Source organism: Phoenix dactylifera, chromosome 4 (assembly GCF_051530095.1).
Source record: "Phoenix dactylifera cultivar Ajwa chromosome 4, Ajwa_hap1_PhDact_Kaust_v1.1, whole genome shotgun sequence".
Classification (NCBI taxonomy): Eukaryota; Viridiplantae; Streptophyta; class Magnoliopsida; order Arecales; family Arecaceae; genus Phoenix; species Phoenix dactylifera.
The window spans coordinates 44,493,518-44,511,653 of NC_143193.1; the positions used below are offsets into that span (position 1 = coordinate 44,493,518).

At 40.4% G+C, this 18,136-nt stretch overlaps 1 protein-coding gene across 5 annotated transcripts; it reads left to right on the plus strand.

Moving 5' to 3' along the window:
* Positions 1 to 1,202: 1,202 nt before the first annotated feature.
* On the plus strand, positions 1,203 to 17,527 carry LOC103719638 (akuammiline synthase 1-like). 5 transcript variants are annotated; one of them, XM_088720024.2, is made up of 2 exons: positions 1,203 to 2,777; positions 6,018 to 6,208. In XM_088720024.2, the coding sequence occupies exon 1, from the start codon at positions 1,414 to 1,416 to the stop codon at positions 2,737 to 2,739; it is 1,326 nt and encodes a 441-aa protein (XP_088576150.2). In that variant the 5' UTR covers positions 1,203 to 1,413; the 3' UTR covers positions 2,740 to 2,777; positions 6,018 to 6,208. The 5 variants fall into 5 exon arrangements, with proteins under 5 accessions (XP_088576150.2, XP_088576151.2, XP_038989710.3 ...); XM_088720025.2 differs by lacking the exon at positions 6,018 to 6,208 and adding an exon at positions 10,830 to 11,319 and having other exon boundaries at positions 1,370 to 2,777; XM_039133782.3 differs by lacking the exon at positions 6,018 to 6,208 and adding an exon at positions 17,304 to 17,527 and having other exon boundaries at positions 1,371 to 2,777.
* The last annotated feature ends 609 nt before the right edge of the window (positions 17,528 to 18,136 follow it).

Consider the following 18,136-nt stretch of genomic DNA (forward strand, 5'->3'; position numbering starts at 1 on the left):
GGGGAATCAGAGAAACGTTTTTACATTCTAATTTGTTAGTAATTTGGGCTGGCCAATTTCAACCTGATCTCATTTTAGTTTATTGGGCTGAGATTGGACCCATATATGTGGGGTTAAGTATGGACCGCTGAGCTTGGGCCAAATGTGTAGTAACTGAGCTGAGCCTGATATCACCTACAGCCCAGCCTAACCAGTCCAATGTGCACCCTTAATTTGGAATTAAGCTAATGGGTGGACCCACATTTTTGAAATGGCCTAATAAGGAGAGAGTACAACCATCTAATACATAGTAGTTTTTTCAGCATACGAGTTCTTGTAACTTTGTACCAAAAGGAATATAATTTTGTAAAAGAACCCTAGGGGTCTTGAAAAGAGTATGATATCTTAGGAAAGCTCTAAGACAGTTAAATTGCGATCCGTTGCTACTTGAGCAAAGGGAAGTTAAATTTTGATCGGGCTCAAGAGTAAGGTGAATATAAGATAGAAGGGTGGGCATTAACTCCTCTCTCTCTCTCTCTCTCTCTCTATATATATATATATATATATATATATATGTATGTATGTATGTTTGTATTTATCAATCTATCTAAATATCTATCCATCCATCCATTCATTTATCTATCCATATGCATACATATGCACCCCTCATGCAACCCTCCTCCTCCTCCACTGCTGCTCGAGTCTATCGTCTCCTTTCGATGGAGCCCACTTCACATGGCATTCCTCCTCCTGCTCCTCCTCCTCTCTTTATCTTTTGTCCAGAGATGCATGATGAGAAGCCAAACCATGGAAGAACTTCTTAGTTTGTGGCTCAAGGCGAAGAAAGATCCTTCTGAAAAGCATTTATATCTCTTAATTTTGAATTACTACTGCAGCAGCCAGATCATGTAAGGTAAAAAAAAAAAAAGCTAACAAAAATTTCAAGCATTATACTCTATCATCATTTATATGCTTGATTGGAATTGGCAGGAATGACTACAATAATCAGATAACCCGTATACAGCAGTTTCAGAAATCAGCAATCTTAACGGCAAAGCAATCGATGCTTGCTTCCCTACGAACCGAAGCGTCGCAATCAACACGGGCAAAATGAGCATAACCAATAAAGAAATCCCCACGCGGCCACCGCGCACGAATCCGCGCCCACGCTCGTCGTTCCTTCCGCACATATTTAACTGAAAAATATTTCAGAATACCACCCTTCCCCTCAAATCACACCAATTACCTTGTGCCACAACAGCATAGAAAATTTTTAATACCAATACCGATGGATAACATCGCTACATGGCTCGCTGCACGAAAATTGATTCTTGTCGGCAGATCCAAACGCGAAAAAATTAATGGAACGAACACGTTTCGACCATGAAACTTACCGTATTATAAAAGCTGTTCTCCCATCAAACTCCCTCTCCAATGGCGGCGGCAGCAGCAGCAGCGGCAGAGATGTTCACGGTGGAAGTCACCTCCCAAGAGACAGTCAAGCCTTCTTCCCCCACTCCTCCCCACCTCCAAACCCACTCCCTCTCCTGGTTCGACCAGCTCGCCCCTCCCTCCCATGTCCCCCTCCTCCTCTTCTACTCCCCTCCCCCCTCCCCTGTCCTCCAATCCCTCAAGCGCTCCCTTTCCCAGACCCTCTCCCTCTTCCCCCTCCTCGCCGGCCGCCTCGAGAACGAGGCATCTCAGATCCGATGCGGCGACCAGGGCGTGGAGTTTTTCGAAGCCCGCGTCGACTCCACGCTCTCCCATCTCCAGCAGCAGCAGCTAAGTCTCCAGTCTCTGGATGCTCTGCTCCCTTGTGACCGCTCTTGCAGCTGCTGGGGGCAAGCGCTCCTCGCCGTCCAAATCAACACCCTCTCCTGCGGCAGCGTCGTCATCGGCATCTGCGTCGCCCACAAGATCGCCGACGGCCTCTCGCTCGCCAATTTCGTCACCGCATGGGCCGCCGCTGCCGCCGGTGGCGGCGGTGGCGACATCCCCCGCCCCAACTTGGGTGCCGCCTCACTCTTTCCCCCTTCCGAGAAGGCTAACCTCGCCCTGGCCTCCGTCAAATGGAGCCTGAAGCCGACCAAGAAGCTCCTCACCAAGCGGTTCCTCTTCGACGAGGCGAATCTCGCCGCTCTTCGAGGCTGGTCCTCGACGCGGGTCGAAGCGGTGGCGGCGCTCGTCTGGCGGTGCGCCATGCGGGCCCGACCAGAAGAAGCGGCGGCGAGGGTGTCGTTGGCATTCGTCGTCGTCGACGTGCGGGGGAGAATGGAGCCGCCGCTGGATGGAAGCTCGTTCGGGAATCTCTGCATCTACGCGGCCGCGTCGGAGGTGGAGGCAGGGGACGAGGGGGCGAAGCGGCGGACGGAAGTGAAGCTGAGGAATGGGATAAAGAAGATCGATAAGGAGTACTTGGGGCAGCTTCAGGGCGCGGACGGGCCGCTGCTGGCGTTCGAGAAGGGGAGGGAGGCGGCGAGGGAGCACGGCAAGGGAGATGACGATGTGGACGATATTGATATCTACTACTTCAACAGCTGGGCTCGGTTTCCGGTATACGAGGCGGATTTTGGCTGGGGGAAGCCTGTGTGGGCGGGCACCGCGAGGTTCTTCTGGAAGAATTTAATTATGCTGATGGGGAGGGGTGGGGATGGAGGGATGGAGGCTTGGGTGACTCTGGAGGAGGAGGAGATGGTGAAGTTTGAGAAAGACCAGGAGCTCGTTTCCTATGCTACTTCCCTCGCTTCCATTGCAGCCTAGCCTTTGAACTTGTTGCTGACAAGTCTTAAATAAGGATGGTAAGCTTTCCAATGAACAATTACTATTTATCTCTTGTGTTTTTCTTCAGTATTAACAGTTATCATGAATTCTTGTTCTCTTTAAAAAAAAGAAAAAGTTATAGTCTTTGACTGCTCTTGATTTCATAAATTTTTCTTGTTTTTGTTGTTAACTATCACATTTCTTGATGCCGGTTGTGAAGAATATCTTCAAGTTATGAGGTAGCAGAGTCAATCTAATGACTCATTGCTCAATATTAAGGATATGATACTAAGCTGGTAGACATATTTACCTCCATAAAAAAGAGATTGAAACAAAGTTTGAGAATCATTCCTTGGTGAGGATATTGATCTGAGCAGGGACAATTTGTTAGAGGTTATAGTCACCCTGGCAGCAAGTGGTGGGGATGATTGATTTGTTGGAAGTTTGAAACCTCTGAAAGGGTTGGGGTGTTGTGTGGGAACAGTTATATTTGTTGTTGGCTCTGAACAACAATGGAAAGGATTTACCTCACCACCACCCAGGGTGGAAGCATCAGATTAGTGAACAAGTGATGCTTGTTCATGCTTTCAAAAGTGCATGCGACACAGTGGCAACCTTCTCTAAACCAACCCAGTTCAGTTAAGCTCGGAAAACTATCTTGATTCACAAACCAGCCCATTTCCTTCTCCCCCTTAGTTGGCTATTAGCTCCCATCTCCATCTGTGTCCCTCATTCTCTTGTAAATGCGGAATACAGTGGACATGGCTCCTTGGTACTTGGAAAGTGGATTGTCTTGAGGAGAGGAGTGCCAAATATCAGATCCAAGTCCTAATTTCTTCATCGTATATATGTTTTTGGCTAAACTTCATCATTAAGGCCTGCAAATGGAAATTTTCAGCACTGTCAATAGCTAAAAGACAATCTGTCTGCTATGGAAAGACATAGATATCTAAAAGCATATATGGCACCAGAAAAGTTAGGTAATAGAGTAATAACATCATATATACCACCTGATGTTGTTTCTGCTAGGAATTTGTTTTAATGCCTCGACTTTTGGTTTCTTGCCATGTTCAGCTATTGTGTTTTGTGATCAGAATGATTGAAAGCGTAAGTTCTGAATAGAATTGTTCGATCTAAGGTACCGTCCAATAGTTTCTTGCTAAGAAATATTGTACATTCTTTTGGGTAAGAACTTGATAGAAGCCATACTCAGGGTAGCTTTTTTCCAGACAGAAAATGGAGTATATTTGGATTGGATAATACGGTACCATATCATTGCAGGCATTGCACAAGGTCTTCTTTATGTTCATTAAGACTCAAGATTCAGAATGGTTCACAGAGATCTAAAAGCTAACAACATTCTTCTAGATAAATATATGACTCCCAAAATTTCAGAATTCTGGTATGGCAAGAACTTTTGGAGGTGATGAGGTGATAGCTGTAAAGGCCCGCATGTGGTTGGGCCGGCCTCCAAGCAAGGCGGCCCAACGCATGAGAAAGGGGGGAGGGAGACTCCCGATTGGCTCCCTCCCCTGTTTTCAAACCCTTCTCCCCTCCTTCCGAATCCATCGGAGGGGAGGTTAGAGGGCGATAAAACCCTACCAGCGAGGATCTCCTTCCTTCTCTTCCTAGGGCATCAGCCGACAGGCTTCCACAAAAAAAAAAAAAAGGGAGAAGGGAGATTGGGTTTTACCTTGCCGCGGGAGGAATCGAAGCGGTCGCCATCGATCCGGCCGGGAGGATCTCGCCAGAGGCAAGGTGAGTCGTCCCTCCTCCTTTCTCATCCTCTGGATCCTTGTTCCTCTTGAATCCGGCCGGCGAGCCGTTGGATTTGGAGACAAGAAGCCCCGGTTGCCGACCGTTGGCGAGCCGTTGGTTTCTCCTTCCGTTCGACCGCCATCGTCGGGGGTGGCGCGTGGCCGACCGTCGTCGGGCGTGGTGCATGGCCGGCACCACGTTGGGGGCCGTCGACCGCTGGGGTCGCCGGCCACAGGTGGCCACTGCCACCGAACCTGCCACGAGGAGAATAGAAGAATGAGAGGGAGAGAGAGGGGGGAAGAGCCACTCGTCTTTAACCTTCTCTTTCTCTCTCTAGTTGGGTTCTCTCTCTACACATGGATCTGGGGAGAGCATTGCCTGGTAGACTCTAGAAAGTCCCGGGATGTTAGATCTTAGAGGACCCTTTAGAGGAATCAAACAGGGGTCCTGAATTATCATATATTTTGATAAATTTTAATGATGACTTGGTTCTGTAGGGGGACAATCTATTGAACGAGAGGACGCTGAACAGAGTCCTGCGCATTTCGGTTCATAGATCGCCGTGAGGGCGGGTGATTAGTTGTCTGAGCTTTCAACAAGTGTAAGGATCCTTATACGCCAATCCTGCATGATATAATATTTTTATACTTAGATATGTATGATATGCTATAATCCAGATAAATCAAGAATAGTTTTATATTAAATTATATTTTGATCGTGTTGGCTTGTGGTTGATACTATGTTCGTATTTGCTTGTGGTTGGTATCATGATGGATGCATGCATGCGCATAACCTACACCTACATAATTGGACTGATGGATGTGGTGCTCTAAACTAACCATGTGATATTGGTTGCCCCGTCACGGGCTGGAAACGTGACCGTGGTTAGTTTAAAGCCGGAAATAAATAAAAAGGATTTGATGTGTGGATGTAAACTGGATTGTATGAAAAGGGACTTTGGGTTTATCTTGTTATTATGGCAGGCCCCGTCACAGGCTAAAAATGTGGTACTTTGGTAGGCCCCCTCACAGGCTAGAAATGTGGAACTATAATGTGCAGGCCCCGCCACAGGCTGAAAATGTGATACTTTGGTAGGCCCCATCACAGGCTAGAAATGTGGAACTATAATGTGCAGGCCCCGCCATAGGCTGAAAATGTGATAATTTGGTAGCCCCACCGCAGGCTGAGAAATGTGACCGAGATTTGGCCCAAAGTCGGAAAGTTAATTAATCCGGATCAAGTTAATATAGAATGGAAAGAAAAAGCATTGAAAATATTAATGAAGATTTATGAGCTATCATATGCTATATCATTCTTGCATGGTTGGACTTTCATTGATATTTGACGTACATACTTATGTTGATTATTTAAGGCCTTTTGATAGCTGGTTTATGATTTCATGAAATGTGCATCGATTTGTCGTGGTTTTCAAATCTATATTATTATTGTGTTGGTGTGGATGTGTAGGGATTCTTACTGGGCTGTAAAGCTCACCCCCTCTTCTTCTTTTTCTTTACCAGAGTTACATGATGCATTGATTTGGACAGGATGGGCGCAGAGTGCGAGTACCCGAGTCATTAGTTAGTTGGTTTGTTTATCTTTCTTTGATGTTGATGAACATTTGAAGATCTTGTAATTGAACTAATTTGTTTATTTGGACATGTTGGACTTGTCTATTTGAATTACTAAATTAATTGTGGATTTATTGGAATTTTTGATAATCATAGGCCTTGCATGATCTCTAGGGCACTGCTCTAGGGCTCATGCGGCCGGTCGCGTTCCGGACCCGGGTGCTGGGTTCGGGGCGTGACAGAGTGGTATCAGAGCTTAAGGTTAAGATATCCTGAGGTTTAGGTTCAGGTGAGTATGAGTGGGGAATTATGATAGAAAAATTATCAGAGCCTTAGTTTATTATCACTAGAGATTGTAAGAGAAATGATATTATAATCTAAGGTTTAAGACCACTAGGTACTGTGGCCTTAGTGGCATTAGAGTTTGAGGTTTAAGATCATTGGGAATTGTGACAAATTGGAATCTGAGCATATGTTTAAGATCACTAGGGATCGTGACAGAAATATATCATAGCTTCAGGTTATGATCACTTGGGATATGACAATTAAATTCAGTGCTTAAGGTGTAAGATCACTGGGCATTGTGATAAAATGTATGTATCAGATTTGGTTTTTTCGATGAGTGTAGAAGGAAAGTATAAATTGTCTTTGATCATGATAAGAGAGGTTTGACCTAAGATAAGTGTAGGAAGGTCAACAATGGCATATCGGTTATACCATGTGCAGATGTTATTTAAATGACCTGGAAGTTCAAACTTGATATGGGTTTTGATGCGATCGTACTTTTGGTTTTGCTCCTAATTATTAGAATGGGGTTTGTACGTAGATCTTCCATAGTATTGGAGTGAGCTAAGAAGATTTCATAATATTAAAGCAGATTGTTCTTCGAGGTTAAATCTGTATATGAGATTATATTTGGTATTGACATGTATGGATATTTTAAATAGGTGTATTTCTATTGGTGGGTTAAATTCTTAAGGCTAGTATGCAAATTGGTGGAGAATTCTAATTACTTGAATTTGTATATTCAGATTGGGCTACTGAATTTTTTTTCATAATTGTTGGAGACTATTGGATGTGTTAACTTGAACGCAAGTCTAGATTTATGATCTAACCAGGAATCTTTGTAAAATACAATATTGAGTAGAGATTTCGATTTTGAGATGCTTATATGAGTTATCACATGTAGCATTGATGTTAAATATTAAGAATCTTAGTGAAGAAAGATTTGGAGGATAATGGAGTTAATTCTATTCATAGTAATATTGGCTCAATGACTTCTAACCCATTGAATTTGAAGTAAATCTTTTTTGGAAGGAAGATTAATCTAAATTATGTAATTGAATTGCTAAGGAATCCAGAGTTAATTAAATCTGGATAATTTAGATTCTAAGTTGTGGAGATCATGTAGTGACCTTAAACTTGACTAATGGCTTAAGAGTTAGTTATGGTAAGTATACTCTACATAAATTGAGGACAGAGAGATCTGGAGGTTCTGCTCAATTAAAGTTTTGAAATTTGGATTTTCTTACTCCTAAAGCAAAGTGATATTTCGGTCATAAATTATTTAGAGGCTTTAGAGTATTTAAAGGATTAAATCAGAGTGCGCAGCGGAAGTGTGGTGGTTTGAGTTATTTTGAAACTGGTTAAGGACATTAATATTTGATCTAAAAGGTATTATGATGGAACATTTGAGTTAGTTTCTAGTAGAGGAGAATGTTGTTAATTCTATGGATGATCTAGAGGTAGCTATATAATTTTCACCAGTGGGTTCTTCTATTGTTGACAAGTTTTGGAAGAACTTGGGCATCTTAAATTTAGCATTAACGGTTGATGATTACTTGGTTGGGCTTAGACCTGGAATGTTTTAACATGAATCTCCTATTTGTTGGAATGATGTGGACGAGAGAAAATTATTAGGCCCAGAAATAGTGCAATAGACCATAGATAAGGTGCAAGTGACCAAAGAACGACTTCGTACAGCTCAGAGTCGTCAAAAGACTTATGCTGATAATAGAAGGAGAAAACTGAAATTTTAAATTGGGGATCATGTTTTCTTGAGTGTCACCCACTAGAGGAGTGATGAGATTTAGGGTTCATGGTAAATTGAGCTATAAGTATGTTGGTCCATTTGAGATTTCGGACAAGGTTGGAGAGGTGGCATATCACCTGTTTTTACCACCGGCTTTATCCAGTATGCACAATGTTTTTTTTTTCATGTGTCAATGTTGAAGAAATATGTCCCAGACCCAAGTCATATGGTAGCATATGAGCCATTACATCTTCATGAGGATGTGACCTATTAGGAGTTTCCGATACAAATTGTGGATAGAAAAGATCATGTATCATGGCATCGAACCATTCCTTTTGTAAAGGTACAATGGAATAATCATACAGAAAGAGAGGCTACTTGGAAGCTCGAAGAAGAGATGAAAGTCAAATATCCGCAGCATTTTGAAACTTCAGGTATGTCAATTTCGAGGACGAAATTTTTTTTTAGGGGGGGAGAATGTAAAGGCCCGCATGTGGTTGGGCCGGCCTCCAAGCAAGGCGGCCCAACGCATGAGAAAGGGGGGAGGGAGACTCCCGATTGGCTCCCTCCCCTGTTTTCAAAACCTTCTCCCCTCCTTCCGAATCCATCGGAGGGGAGGTTAGAGGGCGATAAAACCCTACCAGCGAGGATCTCCTTCCTTCTCTTCCTAGGGCATCAGCCAACATGCTTCCACAAAAAAAAAAAGGGAGAAGGGAGATTGGGTTTTACCTTGCCGCGGGAGGAATCGAAGCGGTCGCCGTCGATCCGGCCGGGAGGATCTCGCCGGAGGCAAGGTGAGTCGTCCCTCCTCCTTTCTCATCCTCTGGATCCTTGTTCCTCTTGAATCCGGCCGGCGAGCCGTTGGATTTGGAGACAAGAAGCCCCGGTTGCCGACCGTTGGCGAGCCGTTGGTTTCTCCTTCCGTTCGACCGCCATCGTCGGGGGTGGCGCGTGGCCGACCGTCGTCGGGCGTGGTGCATGGCCGGCACCACGTTGGGGGCCGTCGACCGCTGGGGTCGCCGGCCACAGGTGGCCACTGCCACCGAACCTGCCACGAGGAGAATAGAAGAATGAGAGGGAGAGAGAGGGGGGAAGAGCCACTCGTCTTTAACCTTCTCTTTCTCTCTCTAGTTGGGTTCTCTCTCTACACATGGATCTGGGGAGAGCATTGCCTGGTAGACTCTAGAAAGTCCCGGGATGTTAGATCTTAGAGGACCCTTTAGAGGAATCAAACAGGGGTCCTGAATTATCATATATTTTGATAAATTTTAATGATGACTTGGTTCTGTAGGGGGACAATCTATTGAACGAGAGGACGCTGAACAGAGTCCTGTGCATTTCGGTTCATATATCGCCGTGAGGGCGGGTGATTAGTTGTCTGAGCTTTCAACAAGTGTAAGGATCCTTGTACGCCAATCCTGCATGATATAATATTTTTATACTTAGATATGTATGATATGCTATAATCCAGATAAATCAAGAATAGTTTTATATTAAATTATATTTTGATCGTGTTGGCTTGTGGTTGATACTATGATCGTATTTGCTTGTGGTTGGTATCATGATGGATGCATGCATGCGCATAACCTACACCTACATAATTGGACTGATGGATGTGGTGCTCTAAACTAACCATGTGATATTGGTTGCCCCGTCACGGGCTGGAAACGTGACCGTGGTTAGTTTAAAGCCGGAAATAAATAAAAAGGATTTGATGTGTGGATGTAAACTGGATTGTATGAAAAGGGACTTTGGGTTTATCTTGTTATTATGGCAGGCCCCGTCACAGGCTAAAAATGTGGTACTTTGGTAGGCCCCCTCACAGGCTAGAAATGTGGAACTATAATGTGCAGGCCCCGCCACAGGCTGAAAATGTGATACTTTGGTAGGCCCCATCACAGGCTAGAAATGTGGAACTATAATGTGCAAGCCCCGCCACAGGCTGAAAATGTGATAATTTGGTAGCCCACCACAGGCTGAGAAATGTGACCGAGATTTGGCCCAAAGTCGGAAAGTTAATTAATCCGGATCAAGTTAATATAGAATGGAAAGAAAAAGCATTGAAAATATTAATGAAGATTTATGAGCTATCATATGCTATATCATTCTTGCATGGTTGGACTTTCATTGATATTTGACGTACATACTTATGTTGATTATTTAAGGCCTTTTGATAGCCGGTTTATGATTTCATGAAATGTGCATCGATTTGTCGTGGTTTTCAAATTTATATTATTATTGTGTTGGTGTGGATGTGTAGGGATTCTTACTGGGCTGTAAAGCTCACCCCCTCTTCTTCTTTTTCTTTACCAGAGTTACATGATGCATTGATTTGGACAGGATGGGCGCAGAGTGCGAGTACCCGAGTCATTAGTTAGTTGGTTTGTTTATCTTTCTTTGATGTTGATGAACATTTGAAGATCTTGTAATTGAACTAATTTGTTTATTTGGACATGTTGGACTTGTCTATTTGAATTACTAAATTAATTGTGGATTTATTGGAATTTTTGATAATCATAAGCCTTGCATGATCTCTAGGGCACTGCTCTAGGGCTCATGCGGCCGGTCGCGTTCCGGACCCGGGTGCTGGGTTCGGGGCGTGACAATAGCCAAGAAAAGAAGAGTGATTGGGACGAACTAATATGCATCCCAAAGCATTCACAATATGGATGCATCTAATGTTTCTTTCCTGACCTTAAAATGTGCAATCAAGTTAATCTTATATGCAGTGGATATTTGTCTCAGGAGTATGTGATGGATGGGAGCTTCTCAGAGAAATCTGCTATATTTAGCTTTGGTGTTCTAGTACTTGACATCATAAACGGGCAAAAGAACAAGGGAATCTATCTCTCCTATCCATCCCTCTGCCTTCTTGGACATGTATGTGCTAATTCTGCAACAAATTCATTCAGGATAGTTGGCTTTTTGTTATTGTTAGTTTTTTTGGCGTTACTCCATCAAATCTACATCAAATCCTATCCATTCCTTCATTGTTGTACTTTTTTGGTGGCATTCTGTTGTTGTTAGTTTGTCTTTCTATTAGATGTCTGTGTGTAATCTTACTTTTCCAATAGAGATTTGTCCTAATCATTTGTATAAATTTATAAAACAGAGAATAATTAAAAAATTAAACATCATTTTTTTTGAAATAAAGATTTTTTTTCAAAAGGAACTATTGAAATAAATATTGAGAATTAGAGGAGAGTTATTTGGGGATCAAATTGTTAGAGAAGGAAACGGGGATAAAGGGGGAGAGGGTTGCCAAATAATGGTATTTAGGAAAAGTAAACATTACATTGGATTGATCCAAGGATAAATCAGCAACTCTCTCCCTCAGGACAAACACTATTTTGTAATATATTAATGCAGCAATAGTTGATGATCTAATACATAACGAGATTACTAGTTAACTAGCTTGGAAAAGTACCAAAGTACGAATTAAGTTTCCAGCCCATTGTTTACTGTTCTACTCTTAGCTGATCGGTTTAAAGGAAGAGAGATGATTAAAACAGCAAGATAAGCTCATTTCTTTGCCATTGGAGGCCTGAATTTTGAAGGACTGACCAAGTGAGGAAGAAGGGAAAATGCCAACGGTCTCCAGCTGCGGCAGGCTAAGTCACAAAGAGAGCGGATAGCAGCACTCGATGCTAATTTGTTACAAAAAAAAAAAAAAATCGTGTATTGTTTGAGGAATTTGGATGCATAAAGCCCCTTGCTAAGATCCTTCAATTTAATAATATAGTAGTTTATGATTTTTTTTCATAAAAGGTACTGATGCACTGGTCAATTAAAAGACAACCACTTGATCATCCTCTTCTAGTTCCTGATAGTGATCTCCTAAGTGAATCTGTATTAAGGCCCTGTTTGGGGGAGCTGTTGGCAGTAGAGCTGTTAGAAGTAGAGCTATTGGAAGTAGAGCTGTCTGAAGTAGAGTTGTTATAAAAAGCTGTTTGCTGTTTGGTAACTACATTCATAAAGTGCTGTTGTACTTTGTTTTGTGTTTGGTAAACAAACTGAGAAAGTACTTTTGTATGACAAAATTACCATAAAGGACATTGCATAGTATTATACAACAGAACATAATAAAACATAACATAAATTAATACATAAATATACAATATAGTATAATATTATTGTAATATAAAATAATATTATGTTAATATAGCATAATAGTAATATAATTATTAGAGTAAATTAATATTTGGTAATATAACATAATATTAAATTATTTAACATAACATATTAATGTATTATGATATAATATAATATATATTATATTTATAGTATAATACAATAATAAAAGTATAAAATACTATAATTATTAGTATAAATTAATTTCTCATAATATAACATAATATTAAATTATTTAAAATAACATATTAATGTATTATAATGTAATGTAATATAATATAATATTCATAGTATAATACAATAATAAAGTTATAAAATATTATAATTATTAGTATAAATTAATTTTCCATAATATAACATAATATTAAATTATTTAACATAACATATTAATGTATTATGATATAATATAATATGATATTATATTTATAGTATAATACAAAAATAAAGGTATAAAATATTATAATTATTAGTATAAATTAATTTTCCATAATATAACATAATATTAAATTATTTAACATAACATATTAATGTATTATGATATAATATAATATGATATTATATTTATAGTATAACACAAAAATAAAGGTATAAAATATTATAATTATTAGTATAAAATAATTTTTCATAATTTTCCATAAAATAATTTTCCGCGGTCCAGGGGCTCTTCTTCGTGGTCCACGCTCGAGGAGGACCTCAGCGTGGGCCGCAAGGTTGATGATAAAAAAAAAAATAATAGATTGATTTTGGAAGGTATGGAAAAGGATTAAAAAAATTTTCTTCTAAAATGTGGTTCAAGAGATGCATACAAAAATTGAAAAGAAAAATACCTTTTCTTATGGAAGGGAGTCTGACGGCTAGGGTTCTTGGCTCCAGCAGATTTTTAGGTTTATAAAGGGACAAACTATGTAATTATGTTATTTTAATATGGGCATTTTTGTCAAAAATACAGCTTTCCGAAAAAGCTGAAACGGCTTCCTCCCAAAAGGTCCAAATTGGAGCTTTCTCCCAAAAGCTGTTTTCAGCTTCCCGCAAAAGCTGAAACAGCTTTTTGAAAAATTTACCAAACACAGTTTTTCATCTAAAAGTACTTTTGGCCCTCCAAAAGCTCCCCCAAACAGGGCCTAAGGCTTATTTGACCCATTTAAAAATAGTACAGCGACTTAACCAACTCTCATTGTTTCTCATCCAACTTGTGGGAACCCTGCTATCAGTGTTAGGAATCAAACTTTGGGTCTAAACCAAAGAATCAAAAGCTGAAGTTGTTTGTATACTCAAAAATATAGTTATATCTTCTTTGGTCAAGCTGACATAAATAGGACAAGTTATCAAGTTTCAAGTCATTTCGAAGGGCCTCTAAGATAAGTGGCTTGTTCTCTTATTGTGTTCTATTGTCCAACACCAAATCTTAAATAACTCCTTAACACCATGACCACTATAAGTTCTGCCTTTTCTTCCCTAGACGTTGAATCTGAATTAGCTCTTTCCTTTCCCTGAAACAGTGGATGTGATAACAACACTTCCATTAATTGACTTGCACCACCTGTTCAATCTTTTAAACTTAATCATTGTGTAAAAAAGGAGATATGAATAATCATTTATCTCTATCTGAAAAAATTGTAGTAATGAATACAATCTAAATCATTTATTGAGCTAACAACCAAAAGATCCCATGTATTTTCTTCCGCCAAATGCTAGTCACAACTACAACTGGGCTCTACCCATTAGACCCACCAAAATCCACACCATTAGGTAAGGACTAACATTGGGCCTATGTTCTTAATGCTCTGATTGGAAAATATAAAAATGAAAATATGAGGTATGTTTTAGCACATGCTCCATCATATGATTGGGTCCATAATAAAGGTATGTTGATTGATTGGTTTACTCATATGAGCGGTCGCCCTTGGTGCTTGCATAGCGAGCAAAGGTGGGACATATGTCCGTGGGTGTCTCCAACCAGCCAAGATGAGGTTATTTCTTTTGTTGACCGAAATGGATAGTCCCACATTCCATTTAGCCTATAGAGCGAGATCTTAATTTGGCACCTTAGGTGAAGAACAAATAGAGAACTCGAGTTAGATGCTTAAGTGATTAGACTAAGATCCCTACAGTGAGACATTAGATATATGCTCTTTTTGGAAAAGAGAGCTCTATCACAGCATGTATTTCATACTATATGCACTTTAACATAAGTGAAGGTGAGTGAATGGGATCTCTACTTCTTCGCAGTGTGAGTCCTATGGGTATATTAATTTATGCCCTTTATGACCTTTGACTATGTCAAGAAGTGATGGCTCAATGATGGCTACTTTTGCTTATTGCCTATGGCCATGGATGATTTGGTCTAAAGGGACAATGCTTGGAAAGCGATTGAGTTGGAGCAAAGTGGCATGAGGGAAAAAGGAAGATCATCTAATAATACATCATGTTTTATACAAGACAAGTTATGTCGCTATTAAGCATAGGGACATAATCGTGAGTGGATTACATAGCAGGGTTAAGCATAGCTCTTAGAGGTGTTAGAGATGCTTAGTCCAACTTGGTCAAATAGGTCTGGGGCGTAATGCGCACTTATTTTTAGGGATATCCCTATGCTGGTCCTTTTTATAGATTCGATGTTGGATTCTGGACTTGCAGTTGTACTCGGAGGCCGCATGACACATTAGTTGTATGAATGGAGTCAATAATGGGTTTGATGAGAGAGATTCACAATAACCTTATGTCCATTAATGTACGAGTCGGAGATGTTGGACTTGAATTCCGATCCAAATCAGGCCGCCCATCAGCAAACCTGGCCTAGTTGGAGAAATAAGCTACATGGGATAGAGTGGTAGTTATCCACTCTATCCATGATGGGCTAGTGGGGTTGAAAACTATCAGGTAGTTTTCCTCCACATTTTAAGTATAAGAAGAGTCTTTTAAAACAACACATAAAAGAAGAAAAATGTGTAAAAACACACAGCGAAAAAAAGAGAGAAAAAGTCTCTCTCTCTCACACACACCATAGTTTGAATCCTTGCTCTTGTAGGAAGAATTTCACTGCAAGCTTTGTAATAACCGGTTTGTTTTTAGGCTAATGGGCCGGCCAGAGAGGCCAAGGCCCATTAAGAGCAAGTAAGCCCTATTTCTCGCGATTGGGAGAAGGAGAAGACTCCCGACTGGAGTCTTCTTCCTCCTCCGTTATCGCCGGACTTCGGGAGTCCTAGAGCGATCTAATGACCAACCCAAAACCCTAGGAATCATCTACTTGAGGCCTTCTCCTCCTTGGATTTTCTCCACTAGAATTGTCAAGAATAGTCGTTGATTCCAAGCCCTCTTCCCGAGCTTTTTTTCTCGATTCCTCGCCGAAAAGAGCTACTGAAGGCTTCGCTGGACTAAGGTAAATGTTCCTCGTCTTGCTCCCCTTCCTTTTCTAGTGTTTTAACAGACTTTGCTTGGGTTTGAGCCGGCTAATCGCCGGGATTGGATCCAAAATAGGGTGCACTATTTCGGTTCCCTTCTTCTAAGTATGCCACCGCCGCCGGCCGTCCTCTGCCTCATGTCTCCACCTTCAGCCGCCACCTCGTCAGACCACCATGACCATAGCCACCAGTCGCCTCCTTCTTTCTCTATTTTTGCCAAGAAAGAAGAAATAAGAAAAGAAGAAGAAAGAAGAAAAGAAGAGGAGGAGGAGAGAGAATCATCCCTCTTTTTCTCTCTCTTTCTTATTTTCTCTCTCTTCTCTCTATTTCTCTCTTTCTTTCTCTCTCTTCTCTCTCTTTCTCTCTCTTGCTTTCTCTCTAGAAGATCTATGGAACCCAATATCGGATCTTGTCGACCTGATCTACGAATCTGAGTTAACCCCTATAAAGGATCCTGATCTGCCTTGATGCCTGGGCTGCCTATTGGATCGACCATGCCGGCCCTATTAAATATTCTTGAAATCTTCATTGATGAACCATGTTTATTAATTTTACCCCGATTATGTTTGATTCATTGAGTGAATCGTTTGGACCTGACCCACATGAAACCATTGTATGCCTGATCAAGACTTCTTGTATTATTTTATTAAAATCACTAATTAGAAATTAATTTCATTGTTAATATTTTAAATAGGTCTAGCGGAGTTGCCTAGCGAAGTCTGACGGTTTAAGACGAAAGAGGTAAGTAAATCTTATGCTATTTACTAGTGTTCGAACTTATAAGCCTTATACTTCTTATTAATTTTTAAATTTTTACTTATTTTCTAGTATTATAAAAATATGAAAATATGAAAATAGTATTAAGTATTGATGATATCATGTTTTCCTAAAATTAAACATCAAGCATACGATATTATGAATCTCATGATTTATTGCGAAATAATGGTTTTGTGAATATTTTAATACTAATGATTGGTTTATGAAATATGAACTTTATATTTATGAAAATTGTATTTTTTGTTATGAAAAGAATAATTTTTTGATTGTTCTACTGTTGAATGCTTATTTATGGGCTATAAACTCTATAAAGTCATTTAGTGTTTTATTCATGTATAATTCATGAAATATGACTTAAGCAAAATTGTTTTAAAAACTATGGTAAAAAGGCTCTCAGATAACTATGTGTGTCCTCTGAAAGTGAGGTAGATCGACATTTAGTTCCATACGACCTTACCAATGGATAATAGTAGTTGGCATACGATCTTGCCAACAGATAATATTAGTTAGCATATGACTTTACCAACGGGTAATAATAATTGATGTTTGTCGATTACGGCCTTGTCATGGATATAATAGTGACCTTAGCAATGAGTCTGAAAGTAGTAATTTGATCATTAATATGGTTAAATGGTAAATGATTTATGATTTTATTTATGCTATACACCTGGAACCATATTTACGACATATTGATGATTTACATATGTATGATTGACTTTATGACTTACTTTATCATATGATACTATGATATGTTTTATTTTTCAATAATTGTTATTTTTTTATATAATGCATCGATTTATGCAAAAAATTATGTTTAATCCAGTAAGATAGTGAAATGTTTACTTACTGAGATATGTCGCTCATATACCTTTATTTTTCTTTTTATCTCTCCAGTAGGGTCGATAAGAACGAAGGATGGCCTAGGCTTGGAGTTCGCGCAAGCAAGCTTGGCTATCTTTATAGCAGAGCAGAATTTTAGTTCTTCAATTGATTGTGAAATTATAGTTAGTGATTTTCGGAATAGTAAAGATTGTGGAATTGGTATTTATGTTTCGATTTAGACGCTTTGAACCAGTATTAGTTTCATTTAATGGATAATAAAATTGAATTCCTATTTATTCTACTATATTTGAGATGGATTTGAAGGCTAAATGTAATGTTGACTTCATGTTGTCGTGAGTTGTACCCTTCGGTAGCATGACCATGTCATGTTCTAGACCTGAGACGCGACAAACTTTAATTTTAGAAGGTTTTTGCAACATAAAATTGTAATACCTGGGCCCAAAAATCAACTGGGCCCAATTACTTCTTTTTGGGCCCATATTTGAACATTGGGCCATGACATCTAATAGGCTAACTGGGCCCATGGTTGGCAGCCCGTTTGATGGCTGCCACCTCCTGCCTTATGCATGGATTTGACTAGGGCCAGGTGGGGATCAGAGGAAGGCCCAGGTGTTAGATCCTTCACAAGGGAAAGCTGGGGGTGACACCTCACCCCAGCTAAAAGAGCCTTACCGCTCTCCTTCCTCCCCAAAGACTTTCTAGGACGATGACTGAAGCATCGGAGCAGGAGGCACCGCAGTTCATCCCCAGGTAAGCTCCCTGATCATTCTGTTTCTTCTTTATTTTTCCTGTTTCAAAATAAAATAGAGGAGGGACTCCGTACACGGTTCTCGGACGCAGTCGCTGCCGGCTCTCGGCAGGGGGCTGCAGTCGGCCGGAGCCCC